Source organism: Pogona vitticeps, chromosome 2 (genome assembly GCF_051106095.1).
Source record: "Pogona vitticeps strain Pit_001003342236 chromosome 2, PviZW2.1, whole genome shotgun sequence".
NCBI classification, from domain to species: Eukaryota; Metazoa; Chordata; class Lepidosauria; order Squamata; family Agamidae; genus Pogona; species Pogona vitticeps.
The window spans coordinates 69,129,898-69,146,912 of record NC_135784.1 but is presented as its reverse complement, the minus strand read 5'-3'; the positions used below and the strand labels follow the sequence as shown (position 1 = coordinate 69,146,912).

General features: G+C 43.8%; 2 protein-coding genes and 1 long non-coding RNA gene across 6 annotated transcripts in view; 1 reads left to right on the top strand and 2 right to left on the bottom strand.

The window, feature by feature from the left end:
* Positions 1-11,987, bottom strand: part of CARD19 (caspase recruitment domain family member 19) — a 45,107-nt gene extending 33,120 nt beyond the window's left edge. For 2 of the 4 annotated variants that reach the window (XM_020803780.3, XM_072989652.2), the window contains exon 1: positions 11,196-11,987. In XM_020803780.3, the coding sequence (XP_020659439.2) occupies positions 11,196-11,211 (16 nt within the window). In that variant the 5' untranslated portion in view covers positions 11,212-11,987. Of the gene's footprint in view, positions 1-337; positions 466-11,195 lie in introns of those variants that run through there. The other 2 variants (XM_020803790.3, XM_078385343.1) reach the window with 1 other exon arrangement.
* On the top strand, positions 572-17,009 carry LOC140704381 (uncharacterized). The gene is made up of 4 exons (XR_013541696.1): positions 572-807; positions 11,983-12,098; positions 12,715-12,808; positions 16,880-17,009. It is a non-coding gene; the product is annotated as an uncharacterized LOC140704381 (long non-coding RNA).
* Positions 13,311-17,015, bottom strand: part of SUSD3 (sushi domain containing 3) — a 59,084-nt gene continuing 55,379 nt past the window's right edge. The window contains exon 5 of the mRNA XM_072989650.2: positions 13,311-14,016. Coding sequence (XP_072845751.2) covers positions 13,800-14,016 — 217 coding nt within the window. The 3' untranslated portion in view covers positions 13,311-13,799. The remainder of the gene's footprint in view (positions 14,017-17,015) is intronic.

Here is a 17,015-nt window from a genome sequence, read left to right as displayed (position 1 = left end):
CTTCCACGAAAACACGTGCAAGGACAAAAAGGATGCCCAATGCACCTTTGCTGCCCTACGCACCCTATAGGACTAAGCCCCATTAAACTGAGCGAGAGCGAAAGGGCAGAATCGGACCGCACTCCAAGCAACGCCAAACCCACCCCACTGCAAGTACTGTACACAAAAAGCCCCGGAATCGGCAAGCAAACAGCCCGTCTCGGCTCCAACGTAAGGACTTTGGAGCGTCCCAACTGCCCGGCGGGGCCCTGCTCTCGGCGCCCCCTGCAGCCAAGACTTGGTGCGGCCCGCCATCCCTTTCCCTCCTTCAGTCCCGCTGGGAGAGGAGCGTACTAACCTGGCATAATGGCGGCAGGCGGGGAGGAGGAAAGCGGGCGGGGGATCCTTGGGGGAATTTCCTTCCGCGGCCGCGACTGCTGGGCCCGCCCCTGCCAGCTCAGAGGGCGGCACGTCTTGCTCTCCGGCTGGCGGAGCAAGTGGAAAGCGCGGGCCCGGCCAGGAGCGGCAAGTCCGAGAGGAAACGGGGCCGGAGCAAGCGCTCCGCGGAGAGGCTTTTCTCGTTCAGCTGGCCCCAAAGGCTCGCACAGGCCGCCTTCGTACGTTGTCCGGGGAGGCGATTAAGCAGCCTCGGCACTCGCAAGCTTATTAGGGTGATTGATAGACTGCTTTTTCTCCGGGGAGCCCAAGGCAGCGTGGAGGGCTCGCCTTCCTACTTTTTTTTTAAAGTTACAATGTTTTTTACCCCACGTTTCTCCTTAAGAAAGGAAAGCTTACATCATTCGAGGACAGTATTTAAAGCTAGATACAGTAAGTATACAAATATTTAAAAAGGCTCAAACCAATGCGGCACTAAAAGACGGTAAAAAAATGCAACACCCAAAACACGTTCAAAGCAGGAAAGCACAACTGTCCATTTAAACCCCCACTCAGGCAGCCAGTCACTCACTCACTCACTCACTCAGGGAAAGCTTGCCTGAAGAGACAGGTTTTTTCTCTTGTCTGCAGAAGAACAGCAAAGATGGAGCCAGTTGGGCCTCCTGTGGTAGGGAGTTCCAGGGTCTGGGTCAGAGAAGGCCCTCTCTTGTGCCCCCCACCATGTGCACAATAGCCCTGTGAGGGTGGTCAAGCTGAAAAATTGTGATTGCTGGGCTAGGGTCACCAGTAAATTTCATGGCCAAGTGGGGTTTTGAACCCAAGTCTCCTCCAAGACATTGTAAGCACTGTTTTGAATTCACAAAAAAAGCATGTTTTTCCTAGTACAAATCTCTACATGCCAAAGCAACCTCTAGGGGCTAAGCCAAGCTTCCCCTCCTTAGAGGAGCAGCGACATCTGTATGTAGGTAACACACTCAGCAGTTCTGAAGCACTTTTTACATAATACCGTGATTGTGAGGGAGAACGAGGAAGACCTGTACATGCAGTGTCACTCCACATGTGCAGTCTTAGGATGTGAATCACTCTTCGTTCCTCTATCCATGTGTGAGGTGCAATGGAATCATTCTGTTCTTTCCCAAATGGTTGTTGAGCACAAATGATCCCTCACGTCGCATAGTTTTTGTGTGTGAATTTATCTTCCATCTTCTGATCCCCAGTACCATACTATCTCAAGCTACCTTGGGGTAGCCATATTTTTGAAGCCATGTAGCAACAGAAGATGACCTTGCCTCGTGAGAACATTGCTTAGGAGATCTGTGTACACTGACTCAAATGTTTCCTGTTGAGATGTAAGCCATTGTGAGCCTGTGTGGCATAATAGTTGTCACTGTTGGACTGGGACTTTGGAGATCCAGGTTCAAATCCTTACTAAGCTCTCAAGCTCACTTGGGTATCCTTAGGCCAGTTGCTTGTTCTCTTATCCCTACCTACCCCCATCAGCTTGTTGTAGGAAGATAAAGTAGGAAGGAGGAGAGTTATGATGTCTTGAGTTCATTGGAATAAAGATAGGAAAAGCAATAAATAATAGGGACTTCATACAGACTCAGAGTGCCCACAATTACATCCGGATCTGATGAAAAAGACCTGGATAGGGTATCACATGTACTCAAAATTGATAGGCAGTTCTCTTTTTTAGCTCCGTATGAATGTGACACAGAGGCTATACATTTCCTAGTAGTTTTAAGGTTCTGTTGGAAGTATTTGTGATTATCAAAGTTTTGAAATAATTAGTAACTAGTTGCTATTTATCTGTAATTCCTTTTTCCATCACCAATACATGGATAGCACTCAGCTCTATCTCTCCTTCCATCCTTCTGTTGTGGATGCTGTTCCATCCCTTGAGCGCTGCCTAGATGCGGTGCTGGGATGGATGAGGGACAACAGATTGAGGCTGAACCCGGACAAGATGGAAATCCTGAGGGTGGGGCCCTAGTGTCTGTGGTCTGGGTGCCTTCCTATCTTTTTTGGGGGGGTTACTCTTTCCATTAAGGATGAGGTTCGTAGCTTGGGCATGCTTTTGGACCTATCTCTATCAATGATATTTCAGATAGCATCTGTAGTCTGATCTGCTTATTTCCACCTAAAGCGGATTACCCAGCTACGTCCCTACCATGACACCGGGTCCCTCAACATGCTAGTCCATGCGCTGGTAGTCTCAAGATTAGACTACTGTAATGCCCTGCGGTTTAGCCCGCAGCGTGGTGGCACTGCGGGCTAAACCGCAGAAGCCTGTGCTGCAGGGTCAGAAGACCAGCAGTCGTAAGATCGAATCCACGCGACGGAGTGAGCTCCCTTCGCTTGTCCCAGCTCCCGCCAACCTAGCAGTTCGAAAGCATGCAAATGCAAGTAGATAAATAGGGACCACCTTGGTGGGAAGGTAGCAGCGTTCCGTGTCTAAGTCGCACTGGCCATGTGACCACGGAAGATTGTCTTCAGACAAAATGCTGGCTCTATGGCTTGGAAATGGGGATGAGCACTGCCCCCTAGAGTCGAACACGACTGGACAAAAAATTGTCAAGGGGAAACTTTACCTTTTACCTTTAATGCCCTCTTTGTGGGGGTTACCCTTGGGACTGCTGTGGAGACTGCAACGGGTCCAGAGTGCGGCGGCCAGACTTCTGAGTGGGGTTAGAAAATACCACCATATCTCCCCCCACCCTGGCCGCCTTACACTTACCTGTTCGCTTCCATTCCAGTTTCAGGGTGATGGTACTAACCTATAAGACTTTAAATGGTTTGGGACCTTGATATTTGGCTGAGCACTTCCTTCCAGTTAGGTCTGCCCATCCTAGAAGATCATCGCAGGCAGGGCGGCTGAGAGTTCTGACCCTGAGAGACGCCCAGCAAACAAACACTAGAAATTGGGCCTTCTCGGTGGTAGCGCCACAATTATGGAACTCTCTCCCACCCAAAGTCCACCTGACACCTTCACTGGGCATATTCAGAAAGCAACTAAAAATCTGGCTTTTTAGACAGGCCTTCCCTGAACAAACTATACTCTGATACAATAGTGTCCAATAATATAACTTCTATCATACTGCCATGCTCCATGTTTTTATTTTTTTAATGCTTTTAATTGTATTTATTATATTATAAATTTATTGTCACTACACTTTATGATTTTTTATTTTCGCCCCTATGTATTGTTACTATTTGCTATTTTGTTACTTTGTTGTTATTTGTTGTAAACCTCCGAAAGTGGCCTTGGCTGCCAGATGGGTGGTGTGTGTGTGTGTGTGTGTGTGTGTGTGTGTTTGTACTCTCTCTCTCTCTCTCTCACACACACACACACACACACACACACAAATAAATAAATAAATAAATAAATAAATGTTATAGCTGCATTACTCTATCTGTCTACCCTGTTTTCCCGAAAATAAGACCTAACCTGAAACTATGTATGATTTTTTCAGGATGCCCTACCCCAAAAATAAGCCCCAGTTAAGTGAAACTCCACCCTCCACCACTGTACAGCATTGAGCAGCAACCAGAAGAAGATGACATGACTGTATTTGAATACATGTAGATTGTACATGAGGAAAAAAACATCCCCTGAAAATAAGCCATAATGTGTTGTTTGGAACAAACATTAATATAAGATCCTGTCTTATTTGGGGGGAAGATGTATAGTAGATGTCTATAGGACTGCACTACATTTCCATGAGAAACTATAGCTAGTTTGCTTCTTCCAATGTACCTTCTCATCTATGAACCAAAAGGTTATGCAATTTGGAAAGTACATTTGTATGCATTTTTGACAATATAGATGTTATGACTTTTATCTAATGTGGTTTATCTGTTTTTAATCTTTTGAGAAGTTTGTAAGCCACCATAAGCATTATTTTTAATGGAATAGCAAGGTATAAATGTACTTTTGTAAACACCCATTAATATTTGGTCATCTTCAGTTTTCCAGGTGTGTCCTCTGGACAAACCAGCAAAATCTGCCATCTGTGGATAGTTTGATCAGAGAAAAATCCTTTCAAGCTATAGACAACCTGAGAAACTACTAGCCATCTGGCCATGTTTGCAGAGGATGATGGCAACCATAGTTCAACCCCATGGAGAAGGCTGAGCTAGGCCAACCCATGATAACGTGCTACTGTTCCGAGAGGTCCCAGCAGCTCATCTGGAATCTGATTTGATGTAAACAACACTCAGGGTATTTGTATGAGCAAGTTTTTCAGCCAGGATGTACAGGGCCTCTGTACATGTATGGCCTCCTGTAAGAACACAATGTGCTTTTGCAGGTGGCTATGTGTGATTGAGAGATCAAGCAGTGCAAATGAGACTCAGCCAGTATGATATTAGCATACAAAAAACTGATATCAGGCAGGTAATTATCAACCCATGTATTGTTATGTATCAGTTTTATCATAGTTCTTTGGTGTATATCCCCAATCTGTGTACTTACTACATTGATATCCTGGCATTCCTTCAAAACAGTTCAGTGCAAAATATGATCTGTTGCTTATAATCACAACAAGCCTGTGGAGTAGGTTGGGTTGAGAAAGTACTGCTTACTCATAGTACCACAGTTAGCCATAAGGACTAGAGATGGGATATTTGTATTCATATCCCTGGGAATGTGAATACAAATATCAGCACCACAGGTGCCTGCGAAATCCACTCCCTCCCCCACAAACCAGATTAGGCATCCTTCAGTCTTGAGAAACTATGGTAACATGCTCCGAATAGAGGTCTTGGAACATCATCTAGTGTGGCTGAGAAGGCCAATTCGAGAGTGACCATCCCTTCCACACTGAAGACAAATCCAATCTGTCCCCTGCCCAGCTCCCTGATTTTGCTGGTTTTGGGACTGCCTCTTTGCCTTGGCCTGCTGGACAAGTGTCTCTTCAAAATGGGAGAGGCCATGATGCACCGCCTGTCTCCAGGCTGAATGCTCGGATGTCAAGGTTTCCCATTTGTTGAGGTCCATTCCTGAGCCCTCAGATCCCTTGAGCTTCTAGATATCCTTGTATCGCAGCTGTGGTCTCCCTCTGGGATGCTTTCCCTGCACTAATTCTCCATACAGGAGATCTTTTGGAATCCGACCACCAGCCATTCTCATGACAGCAGGTCCAATTAATGGTTGCCATGCGGCCCACATGGCTGGCATTGTTCCTGTTACACCAATCATGGAAGTAGCCCAGCCAGTGCTTCCGCACCTCCCTGCACATCCAACTGCTCAGCAACTGAGCAAGGAGACTCATCATCTAGACTCATCATCTTGCCTCCTCACCGGGCTGGTTGGCTGCACAGGCAGGCAGGGAACAATGCCAGCCACGTGCACTACATGGTGACCAGTAATTGGACCTGTCAGTTGAGGGGGAGGGACTGGATATCCCAGATGCCTGTAGTGCCGATATTCATATCCCCAGAGATACAAATACACATATCCCATGTCTAATCAAGACCAAGTAGTTATTTCAGAGTACTCCCAGTCCAAACAAGGTCAAATCATTACATTTCATTTTGTTGAGCCACCGTAATAATTAATGGGTCTTTCCTTGAGGGCAGATTTCCATCTGCCCTCAAGGAGACACTCATTAGGCCCATCAGGAAGAAACCAAGTTTGGCGGCGGACGAGATTGGCAATTACAGGCCCGTCGCCAATGTTTCTTTCCTAAGTAAGGTGGTGGAGAGGGTGGTGGCCGATCAGCTTCAAGCGCACCTGGATGAAACAGATGCCCTGGATCCATTTCAGTCGGGCTTCAGGCCGCGCCATGGCACAGAAACGGCATTGGTCGCCCTGTGTGATAACCTACTGAGGGAGGCTGACAGGGGCAAAGTGTCCCTGCTGGTCCTCCTCGACATCTCAGCAGCCTTTGATACCATTGACCACGGTATCCTCCTGGGGAGGTTCTCCGAGTTGGGAATTGGTGGCCTCGCATTGGCTTGGCTCCATTCCTTCTTGGAGGACCGCCCCCAGAGAGTGCAGCTTGGGGAGAGCGTCTCGGCCCCGTGGAATCTCAATTGTGGGGTCCCACAGGGGTCGATCATCTCCCCAATGCTGTTTAACATCTATATGAGGCCGCTGGGTGGGGTCATCAGGGGGTGTGGAGCCCGGTGTCATCAGTATGCCGATGATACTCAGCTCTACATCTCCTTTCCACCTACCGCAGGAGAAGCCGTTCTGTCCCTTCAGCGCTGCCTGGGGACCGTACTGCAATGGATGCAGGAGAACGGGCTGAGGCTGAACCCGGACAAGACGGAGGTACTAAGGGTGGGTGCCCCCACAGTCGGGAACTTGGGAAACTCCCTCTCTTTTGGGGGGGTGACCCTTCCCGCTAAGGATGGGGTCCGTAGCTTGGGAATCCATCTTGACCCGGCGCTCACTATGGAATTCCAGGTGACGTCGGTGGTCCGAACCGCCTTTTACCATCTCAGGCGGGTGGCCCAGCTGCGGCCCTATCTTGATGTTGGGGCGCTCACCACTTTGGTGCACGCGCTCGTAATCTCAAGATTAGACTACTGTAATGCGCTCTACGTGGGGCTACCTTTGAGGCTGCTGCGGAAACTTCAGGTGGTGCAGAACGCGGCGGCCAGACTCCTTAGTGGGGTGAGAAAATTCCAACATATCTCGCCCACTCTGGCCGCATTGCACTGGCTGCCCATCCGATTCCGCATCGACTTCAAGGTGTTGATGCTCACGTACAAAGCCCTAAACGGTTTAGGGCCTCGATATTTGGCGGAACGCCTTCTACCACCAAGTTCTACCCGTGTCACTCGCGCGAGCCAGGAGGTGAGGTTGAGGAGCCTAACGCCGAGGGAGGCCCGGAAGGAGAAGACAAGAAATCGGGCCTTCTCGGGGGTGGCTCCTCGCCTCTGGAACAACCTTCCCCCGGACATTCGCGCGGCCCCCTCGCTGGGTATTTTTAAAAAGCAATTAAAGACAATGATGTTTCGGCAGGCCTTCCCCCCCCCACCCCCCCTTAGCTAATCCTGATTTTCCTTTTTTCTTTTTCTTAGTTTATAATTTCATGGTTGAAAGTTTTCTTCTTTGTAAATTCGTTTTTAGTTATTGTTGTACCCCTGTTGTGAGCCGCCTAGAGTGGTCTATTGACTAGATAGGCGGGATATAAATAAAATAAATAATAATAATAATAATTCTTCAGAGTGTAATTGATGTCTTCTGGGAAGGGTTGCGTAGCTGCAGTAAATTTTCTTGAAACAGTAAAGGATGACTCGGCTAAGAGTGGGCAACCGGAACGTCTAGGGCAGTGGTGTCGAACTGTGGCCCTCCAGATGTTCTTGGCCTTCAACTCCCAGAAATCCTGGCCAGCAGAGGTGGTGGTGAAGGCTTCTGGGAGTTGAAGTCCAAGAAGATCTGGAGGGCCACAGTTCGACACCACTGGTCTAGGACCTGTGGAAGAACGCAATACTGTTGCAGCTCCCTTGCACTGGCTACATTGTTTTCAAATAAAGGGAATGCAAGACTTGAATTTTACATCGTCAGAGAGGCAGTGCAGTTTTGTATTAAATATGTGATCGCCCTCATGGATAGTCACAGTTCAACTAGCGTCTGTCATCACTAAAATAAGATTGGTAACTGCTAGATTACTAATTGGGGCTGGTCTCAAGGATGACATAACACCCGTCCACCCCCCATTACAGCAGCTCCACTGGCTGCCGACCTGTTTCCAGCACAACTCAACGAGCTGGTTCTAACCTATACAGGCTAAACAGTTTGGATCCAGGCTATCTCAAGGACCACATCTCCCCTTTCAGGAGAGGCCTTTCTCTCAGTCCCACAGGTTCATTTGGTGGGGGCACACTGTTGTTGCTGTCAGACTGGAACTTCCTCCCACAGGAGGCTAGGCTGGCCCTATCTTTACTCTCCTTTTACAAGCAGCCAAAGATTTTTCTCTCCAGGCAAACTTTCCCTTAATGACTGGCTGCCTAAGTGGCATGTTTAAATAGATGGTTGTGCCTTCCTGCTTTCAATGTGTTTTTAATATTGCTTTTGTTTACCATTTCTCAGAGCGGTATCTGTTTGATCCTTTTTAGTATATGTATACTTGCTGTTTTTAGCTTTAAATATTGCCTTTTGATGATGTAAGCTGCCTTGGGCCCAGAGAAAGGTGGAATAAAAATATTTTAAATAAATAAGAGAACAGCCCCTTACCTAGTTTTAGTTGTGACTGTTTCTTAACATACAGGAAAATGTTGCATACAGAGTTTACAGGCAAGGGACAGGATTCCAAGGAGTGATTCAAGAGTAAACCTTAAGGTCACTGACTATGTGAACAATGCAAGGTTTATTATTTGAAAATGAAGATCATCCTTTGTTGTAGTGCTGAAAACAAATACCCCTCTGTCAAACCAAGCCAAGCACGTGATTTTACAGATGTTCTTGGATTAGCATGGCAGGGCCTTGTGCTGTCCCTCTGCTGGGTTCTTAGTGGCATGAATGTGTCAGCAGAGATGTGGAAAAGTGGTGAGAAGTATGGACATGGGCATGATGCAATCATTTCGGAGTCATAGTCAACCTCTGCAAATGTTTTAAACTGAGGTGGGGGTGAGCTAGTACAGCTTAAGGATATAATAGTTCTCCCATTCTGCCACTCCGTCTGGGAACAATACTTTAGAGAGGCAAACAATTAAAAACACCCAAGAGCCTCTGTTCCATAGCAAATGCTGAAAATAATTAAAATAGCAAAAGATTACAGTATGTGGTTTCTTTTCCTAGTGAATACTTCAAAAGTAAGGTTGTTAATATGGAGCAGCAACCATGAATTAGCAATATTGTTTGTATTTGTATTTGTCTTGCACCTTTGTTTAAGCTGTGGTATTATTTAGGGTCTTGTTCTTTACTTTCTTTCCTTTTTTGTTGATATGGAGTGGAAGGCCTGCTTGCCCAGCGAGGGGCCTTTTAACATCCTGGTGATCACAGGTAGAGGGAGATACCGCGTTGGCACAGTCCCTATTCGTGTCAGAAGAACAACAAACAGATGTTTGAAGGCTGTCTGTTGTTCTGAGACTGTGACCAACCCTCAGTATCGAGGTGGCCAGCCCAGCCAGCCTTCCACTCTAACTCTGGTGCTGTTGAATCCGGACAAGACGGAAGTTCTGAGGGTGGGCGCCCCTGGGGTTGGTGACCTGGGTGGTTCTCGCACATTTGGGGAGGTGACCCTGGCGGCTAAGAGTGGGGTTCGCAGCCTGGGGGTACATCTGGACCTGATGCTCACCATGGAAACCCAGGTGGCATCGGTAGTTCGCACCGCCTTTTCCCACCTCTGGCGGATTGCCAGGCTGCATCCCTACCTTGATACGGGGGCACTCACTACCTTGGTAATCTCGTAATCTCGAGATTAGACCACTGTAACGCGCTCTACGTGGGGCTGCCTTTGAAGCTGATGAGGAAACTTTAGGTGGTTCAGAATGCAGCGGCCAGTCTCCTTACCAGAGTGAGAAAACACCAACATATTTCTCCTGTTCTGGCCAAGCTGCATTGGCTGCCCATCCATTTCCGCATTGACTTCAAAGTTCTAATGCTCACCTATAAGGCCCTAAACGGTTTAGGACCTCGATACCTGGTGGAGCGCCTGCTCCCACCAAGATCTACTCGGATCACCCGCGTGAGTCAGGAGGTGGGATTGAGGAACCTGATGCCGAGGGAGGCCCGGAGGGAAAAGACACGAAGCCGGGCCTTCTCGGTGGTAGCTCCTTGCCTTTGGAACAACCTCCCTCCGGAGATTCGCGAGGCCCCTATGCTGGGTACTTTCAAACACCAGCTGAAGACATGGTTGTACACCCAGGCCTTCCCTCCTGTCAACTTCTGATTTCTTTTGCTTTGCTATTTATTATTTATTATATTCCTGCACTATTTGTTAGTGTTGTATGCTAATGCTTTATGTTTTTAATTCTTTATGACATATTGTAAGCCGCCCAGAGTGGTAGAATATACCAGATGGGTGGGATATAAATCGAACAAACAAACAAACAAACAACTAAATAAATAATATATGAAACAGCCTCAGTATCCAAACCAGTAGACACAGGGATCTTAAATGACTGCCACATCTAAGGACTTCCTTTCACAGACAGAAATTCTTTCCTTTCACAGACAGAAGTGCTAATGGCAAGAGAAAATATTCCCTTTTTTTCCTTGTTGCCTTCAGTCCTTTGAAAGGAATGGGAAGGGGAAGAACACCACGGATTGAAGTAATTCTGAAAATCCTTCTATGGCCACCCCTTTCCAGCCCCCATGGTGTCAGCTGCAGGAACCATTCTGGAAAAATTGTGTCTGTTGTTTACTGGCAAATCTGTAACTGTCACTGTGCAAAGTTTCACCAAACAGCGTATTGTTTCATTTCATGTCATGGATATATATATTTTATAAATTATTGTATATTGTGTAAAAGAATCCAAAGCATGAGAGCTTTATACTGACAGATAAGTCCCCAAATCAGATTATTTTCCATTGAAAAGTAGTGGGAGATCATATGGTTACTCTCTCTCTCTCATCATCATCACAATATGGATAAATGTCTTTGTTGATTATTGTAAACAGGAAGCGTGAAAGATACTAGCAACAGGAATGCAAGACCGAGTCACAAAAATAGCCTCTTAGGATGAATCAAGCTAGCTGGCACTCCCTCTAAACACACACACACACACACACACACACAAACAAGCCATTCACAGCTTGTTATTTACACATTACTTTTAACATGTTGCTTTAAAAATAACATGTCTCTGAGAAGTTCTGTTTCTGAACATTTATGTATCCTGCAGGAAAAGAACACGGCACTTACATTTTCTGAAGAGCATGGTCCGTGGGATAGGCAGCTTTTCCTGCTATGGTTGGAAGAACCCCATGCAATCTGGCAAGCTGGAAAATTGTCCCCTTGAAGAGCTGTTAGGAAGGAAGCTTAGCGAGGAGCTTATGGGAAAGTGAAAGCAAACTCTCACTGCCAATTGAAAGGCTTCCACCAGCAGAGGTTTTCTCTTGTGCCCTTGAGATATAAGCCAAACGCCCTGCCCACTCTATTCACAAGGGGGGAGAATAGAAGTCATTGCCACTCCCATTGTATTTATGTGTCCTTCAGTCTGAAGGAGTGGGACCTCGGCAATCCTTTCAAATCATTTCAGTGATCCTGTTGAGTGTGTACATAGTTCTTTCTGTTGTTGTTTTCCCATAGTGGTCAAATCTCTGCTCCACCACAGCATAAATGTTCAAAATGGGCATGACTTCAGTTTTCTCAATCAAATATTGTTATGCCCAGAATGAGATTTTGACCACCTGCCAAAAATGTGATTTTTTAAAAAGTTGAGGTACTCAGTATTTTGAAATATTTCAGTCTTTCTAAGGCATGAGCACATTCAGATTAAGAGCATGGCTGCAATGTTTAATTGGTTAAATCAGATATATAATTGAGTTTTCAAACTTTTAACCAACCAAAGATGCGGCTTAATGAATAACTGAGCTGCAGTTTTAAAAAAATAAAAATCACGTATTTTTAGTACAAATGCTTAATAAAATTACAGATAACAAAGACCATGTTTTTTTTAAAAAAATTATTCTTTTCTCTCCCATTGCAGGAAATTCTCTTCTAAGGATAACTGTTTCGTTTCTTTGGATTTTGCTTAATAAAGGAAGCCACAATCTTTAGTTTGCAAGACCTAAAGGGGACTGTTAATGACACTGCCCTTTGAAGGTAATTAATTTATAAGGTGGCTATTAATTTAGCAGTGACTTTGCAACACATAATAAGAAGTGTTGGAAAATGGAATGGATAACCCATTATTGCCACCAAAGACTATAACTGCTTAGTGTGGGATTTTACACATCAACCCTGCTTTTACTTTCAAAGATTAGAATTGCCCATGCACTGACACCTTGTGCCCGCTTGCAGACCCATGACTGGCAAATTTGATGCTTGGGAGAGCTAGCACCCGCTCTGCCCTAATGCTACCCATTCCCCAAGAAAACAGAGAGAATGTTTATGAGAAAGAAAGAAAGAAAGAAAGAAAGAAAGAAAGAAAGAAAGAAAGAAAGAAAGAAAGAAAGAAAGAAAGAAAGAAAGAAAGAAAGAGAGAGAGAGGTTGTCCTCCACTTTCCTATCATTCATTAAAAGATTGACCTCCAGATTTCAGTGCCTTCTAAATTTTGGTGCCCTACCACAAAACACCATAACACTTTAGTTATGGCTCTGCCTGCTCGGATATGTTGGAGATTTTAAAACCTCATATGTTGCGTTTAGTTTGTTTGACTGGGAGGAACATTTTGAAGTAACTATCCAGCATTAATCAGCCATTTCTCTCCTGTTTCAGAATTCAAAGAGAGCCCTGCTTATCTGCTGAATATTTTATTTCCCTCTCTTTTGTCTGTTGAAGTCAGTTACCTTGGTGTTATCTGTTCCCAACTGTAAGTAATGTCTCAGAGTGAGTTACTGAGACTGTAAGTGCCAGTTTATGAGAAAGGGTGGACTGTCTGAGGAACTTGAAGCTATTCTCCTCTGTAAGTCTCTATGCTTCTGCTATATATAAAAAAGGAGAATTTAAACAAAAACTTCAGAACTTTGCAACATGATATCTGTCAGGTATCCTATAAAATACGGTAGGCTATATTTACCAGTCTTCAATGGTTTCTGTTTATGGAGGTTTTCAGTTTAATCTGCAGTTATACTGAGTTCTTTGATTGATAACTGTATCCACAACATTTTAGGTTTGATTATTGTTTTGAATTTATTTTTTCTTTATTTTGCATAAACTGCCCATAAAATTTATGTTATGGAAGGGAGGGCAATTTGTCTTTTAAACTATTCAATAATTCACCTCAGCAAAGGTTCTGTGAGATACCAGGAATGGAAGTTTGCCTTATTACATGAACCATGTAGTAACCAGGATAGCACATGTCCATTTGACAATTTTTCTTAATAATAAAAAACTTTATTGTAATTTTTTAAAATCATTGTAGAAAAATACATTTTAATTCTTCCTGATACGTATATAAAAAGAGGGGATAAAATAAATTTGAAGTCATGTGTTCCAGTTCTTCTGGCTATGAGTTCTCATGCAGAAAAAAAACACCTGTTAAGAACTGATATACAGAAACGTACCAAACAGTTTCTTGTTGTTTTCTTGATGTGATCACTGTTCTTAGCTAACTGCAGAAATGGTGGTTTGCTGTAAAGTATCAGTATACTTTATTAGACTGAAAACAAACTGAATCATTTTTCCAATAACATTTTCAGATCTGTTAATTTTGTAGCTATACTCTTGACATTTACTGTTGCAGATACATAGGAATCATCCAGTCATTTATTTCTATGCAATCTTTAAGGCACATTCACAAGGTTTATGTCTTCATGGTTTGCCGTAGTCCCACAAATCCTTAACGGCATTTCTGAGGTTCTTTACCCAGGTAAATGTGCATCCAATGTCCCAAGTGTATCCTTTTCATGACCATAGACCTCTACAACGTGTATTGTGCTGATAGTATGCAAGGCAATACTGTGCCCGGGTACTAACTGTTTACTATGTGCATTGCTGGTTTGTGCTAATTTGCTTTGTAAATCATGTTCTGCACAGCAGCCAGCTCCTGTAATATCTCCAGTCCATTCTTCATGAAAGCTGTAAAACAAAACAAAAATACCTCTTTTTTATATTTAGGAAAAACTATAGCCTTATTTTCTTTCAGCCACTCCATTACTTTTTTAAAAAATACTGAGAATAAAAGCTAGCACAGCACATAAGAAAGTAGAATTCACAATGAATATTGCTGCTTTACTTGTTTTTAGTATAAAGAACCAAAGCTTGGACTGGGTGGCATAAGATGTAAAAGAAAGGAGAAGTAGTAGTAGGATAAAAAAAATGTTGAAGTAAGAAGACCCTTAACATCATGGGCTCTAATTCCCAGTAATAATGTAAAGCTGAACCACCTTCAGCAATTCTAGGGAAAAAACAGAGGGTAATAATGAAACAGGTTTGATTTGTGCTAATGTGGGTTGTCCAAGGGAAGATCATTAACTGATATAATAAGTTTAGAGAAGGAGTATGCACCTGATTCTCTATGGGAAATTAATTCCGTCCTGACACTGGTAAGGAAATAATTGGCTGCCAGATGAATGAGAGAGCCACATGCCTTGCAATCTGTATTTGCTGATTTCTGGGTTTATGGAAGTCTCTTGAAGATGTCAGTTGAGACTTGTGCTGTTGAATAGCCTACTGGAGAGATAATTTGGGCTCCTGGAGAAAATTAGCATAGCTATGGCTAACTGTGTTACTGGAAGACAAGCTGTCATTGGAGTGTAATTTAACCCCTTTTCTATGTTCACACTGATTTTTTTTTTAATGAGAGGAAAATTCCACATAATCCACAGCCTGCAAAATCCTTTCTTATGTTTGAACACATCCACACCAACTTTATTGCTAGGTCACATGTCAATGCTCTTTCAGTGGGGTTGGGTGGGAAGAATTCTTTAACTTTCCACGACGTTGCTCCTGCAAGTAGATTCGTGATATGTCAGCACAATAAGACATTGCAACCGTTCCTAGTAAAATGTCTATTCAGTTATCTCACCATAGACTTAATCACCACGGGTTCCTTTACACCCTATCAGCTTCTTTATATGTTCATTTGCAACCTTTCTACTTGTTCTATTTATATTCTATGAAATGTTTCCCAGGCAGAAATGTTCTCTGTTTCAGCACAAACTTGTGTGAAAACTGAAAACATCGAGGCATGCTGTGAATGCTGACTGATGGCATATGTTTCCATTTAGATCTAGGAAAAGAATTGTATTAATATATTCTTGACTTTTTTGTTATTGTTATTCATATTTATAGCCCATCTTTCCACCTCTGAGATGAAAGTCGTCCCCAAAACACACACTTTATACTGTGAGGTAGCTTAGGGTGAAGGACACAGTGTCTGAAGATCTCTCAGTGAGTTTTGTGGCTCATGTCCTTGTCCAGTGCTCTAAAAGCTGTACAACGCTACAACATTTGTTTCACTCCTTTATGGCAGGAAATTTGATGCCTCATGAAAAGTGACTTATTTTAGTCTCGCTCTTGCTCTCTTCAAACAAAATACAAGGTAAACACAAGATCAAATGTAATGCAATGTAATTGACAAGCCCACAAGTTCCGCTAACCATATTTAGACAGGATCTTTGTAGCAGCAGGATGTCAGAGATGAAGCAATTTCTCAGAAGACTCATCCACCTTCTTCTTAAATTAGCTTAGCATAGCAAAAATAGGAGATCAATACGTTTCAACAGAAAGTACATTGGAACAGTGCAGGTTCCTTTGCAGCACCAGAAGAACACATTGTAAAATGGACAGTTTAAAAGCATGTACTCAGATAAGCTGCAGAAAAATCAAAGGGTAAAGATTTTTCTAATCAAGTACTGGAAACTCACATCTAATATAAAATGTCATTGATTTACAGTCTTTCATTTACACGCATCAGTTTCCAAGGCAGCAGTTGGGGAGACCTGGACCTAGGAAAGTCACAGGTAACATTTCACTAAACACTATGTGTTGCCAAAGGCAACATGTTCATGTCCCATATAGAATGCAATTTCCTTCCGGTAGTGATACGAGTGGTTAGAAGTCAAAAGTCAAACTGAAATAGCAGGAAAGGAGGAAAAGCATCAGGATTAGAAAAACCACTTGAGTGGGAAGTTGTGGTTGTTTGGTATGTTTCTACATTATTGCCACATCCTGAGTAATGTATAAAGATTATGTTCCTTTTCAGGATCCGTCAAGGGCCAATATGGAGGGAGCATTACTCCTTCCTTAGGCTGGAAAAAGTCTGCCCTGCTGGGATGAAATTATTCACATAGATGTTATGATGTCTGATATACAGACTTCCCCCACCTCTTGGTGAAGTTGTTGCATGTTTAAATTCAAAAGATACCTCTCACCTCTTATTTACTAAATCCAGGTGGAAAAATAACTTGAAGGGTTATTTGATAGCTGTAAGGCAGAAGATGCATAAAGAGGGTTTTCATTTCCAAGGTCTCTGACAGGAGGCAATCTTAACATTAAAGCAAAACCCTCTCAGACAGAAGCCATAAACAATGAAGTTCTGTGCTCCTCACTCAGAGTTTGCTTTCTAGCTGGTGTAATTGATCCCAGAGTGATACTGTTCTTTGAAGCATTATACTAGAGTTGCAGCATGTGGAGTCTTTTTTTCTAGTCTAAAAGGCAAGAGGAGGGCAGGCACTCTTAGGATGATAGAATGGAATTTGGGGGGGCGGGTCCTATAAGACCATCAAGTCTTAACTCTCCGTTCTATGCAGGAATCCAAAACCATTCCAGTTCCAGGATCCAGTATTAATGAGCCAAGCATCCCCCCACCTTGTAACAGTACATTTGGGATTTTTATATGTAGAACTTTGCACTAACCCCTTTTAAATTTCATTCTGTTGTTTTCAGCTCAGTGCTTGAACATATCAAGATCTTTTTCAACTTTTTTTCTGTCTTCCAGGGTATTAGCCACTCCTCCCAATCTTGTGTCATCCTCAAATTTGATCAGCATTTCCTGCAACCCCTCATCCAAGTCATGAATTAAAATGTTGAAGAGCACAGGGACCAAGACTCAGCCTTGTGTTATCCCACTTGGT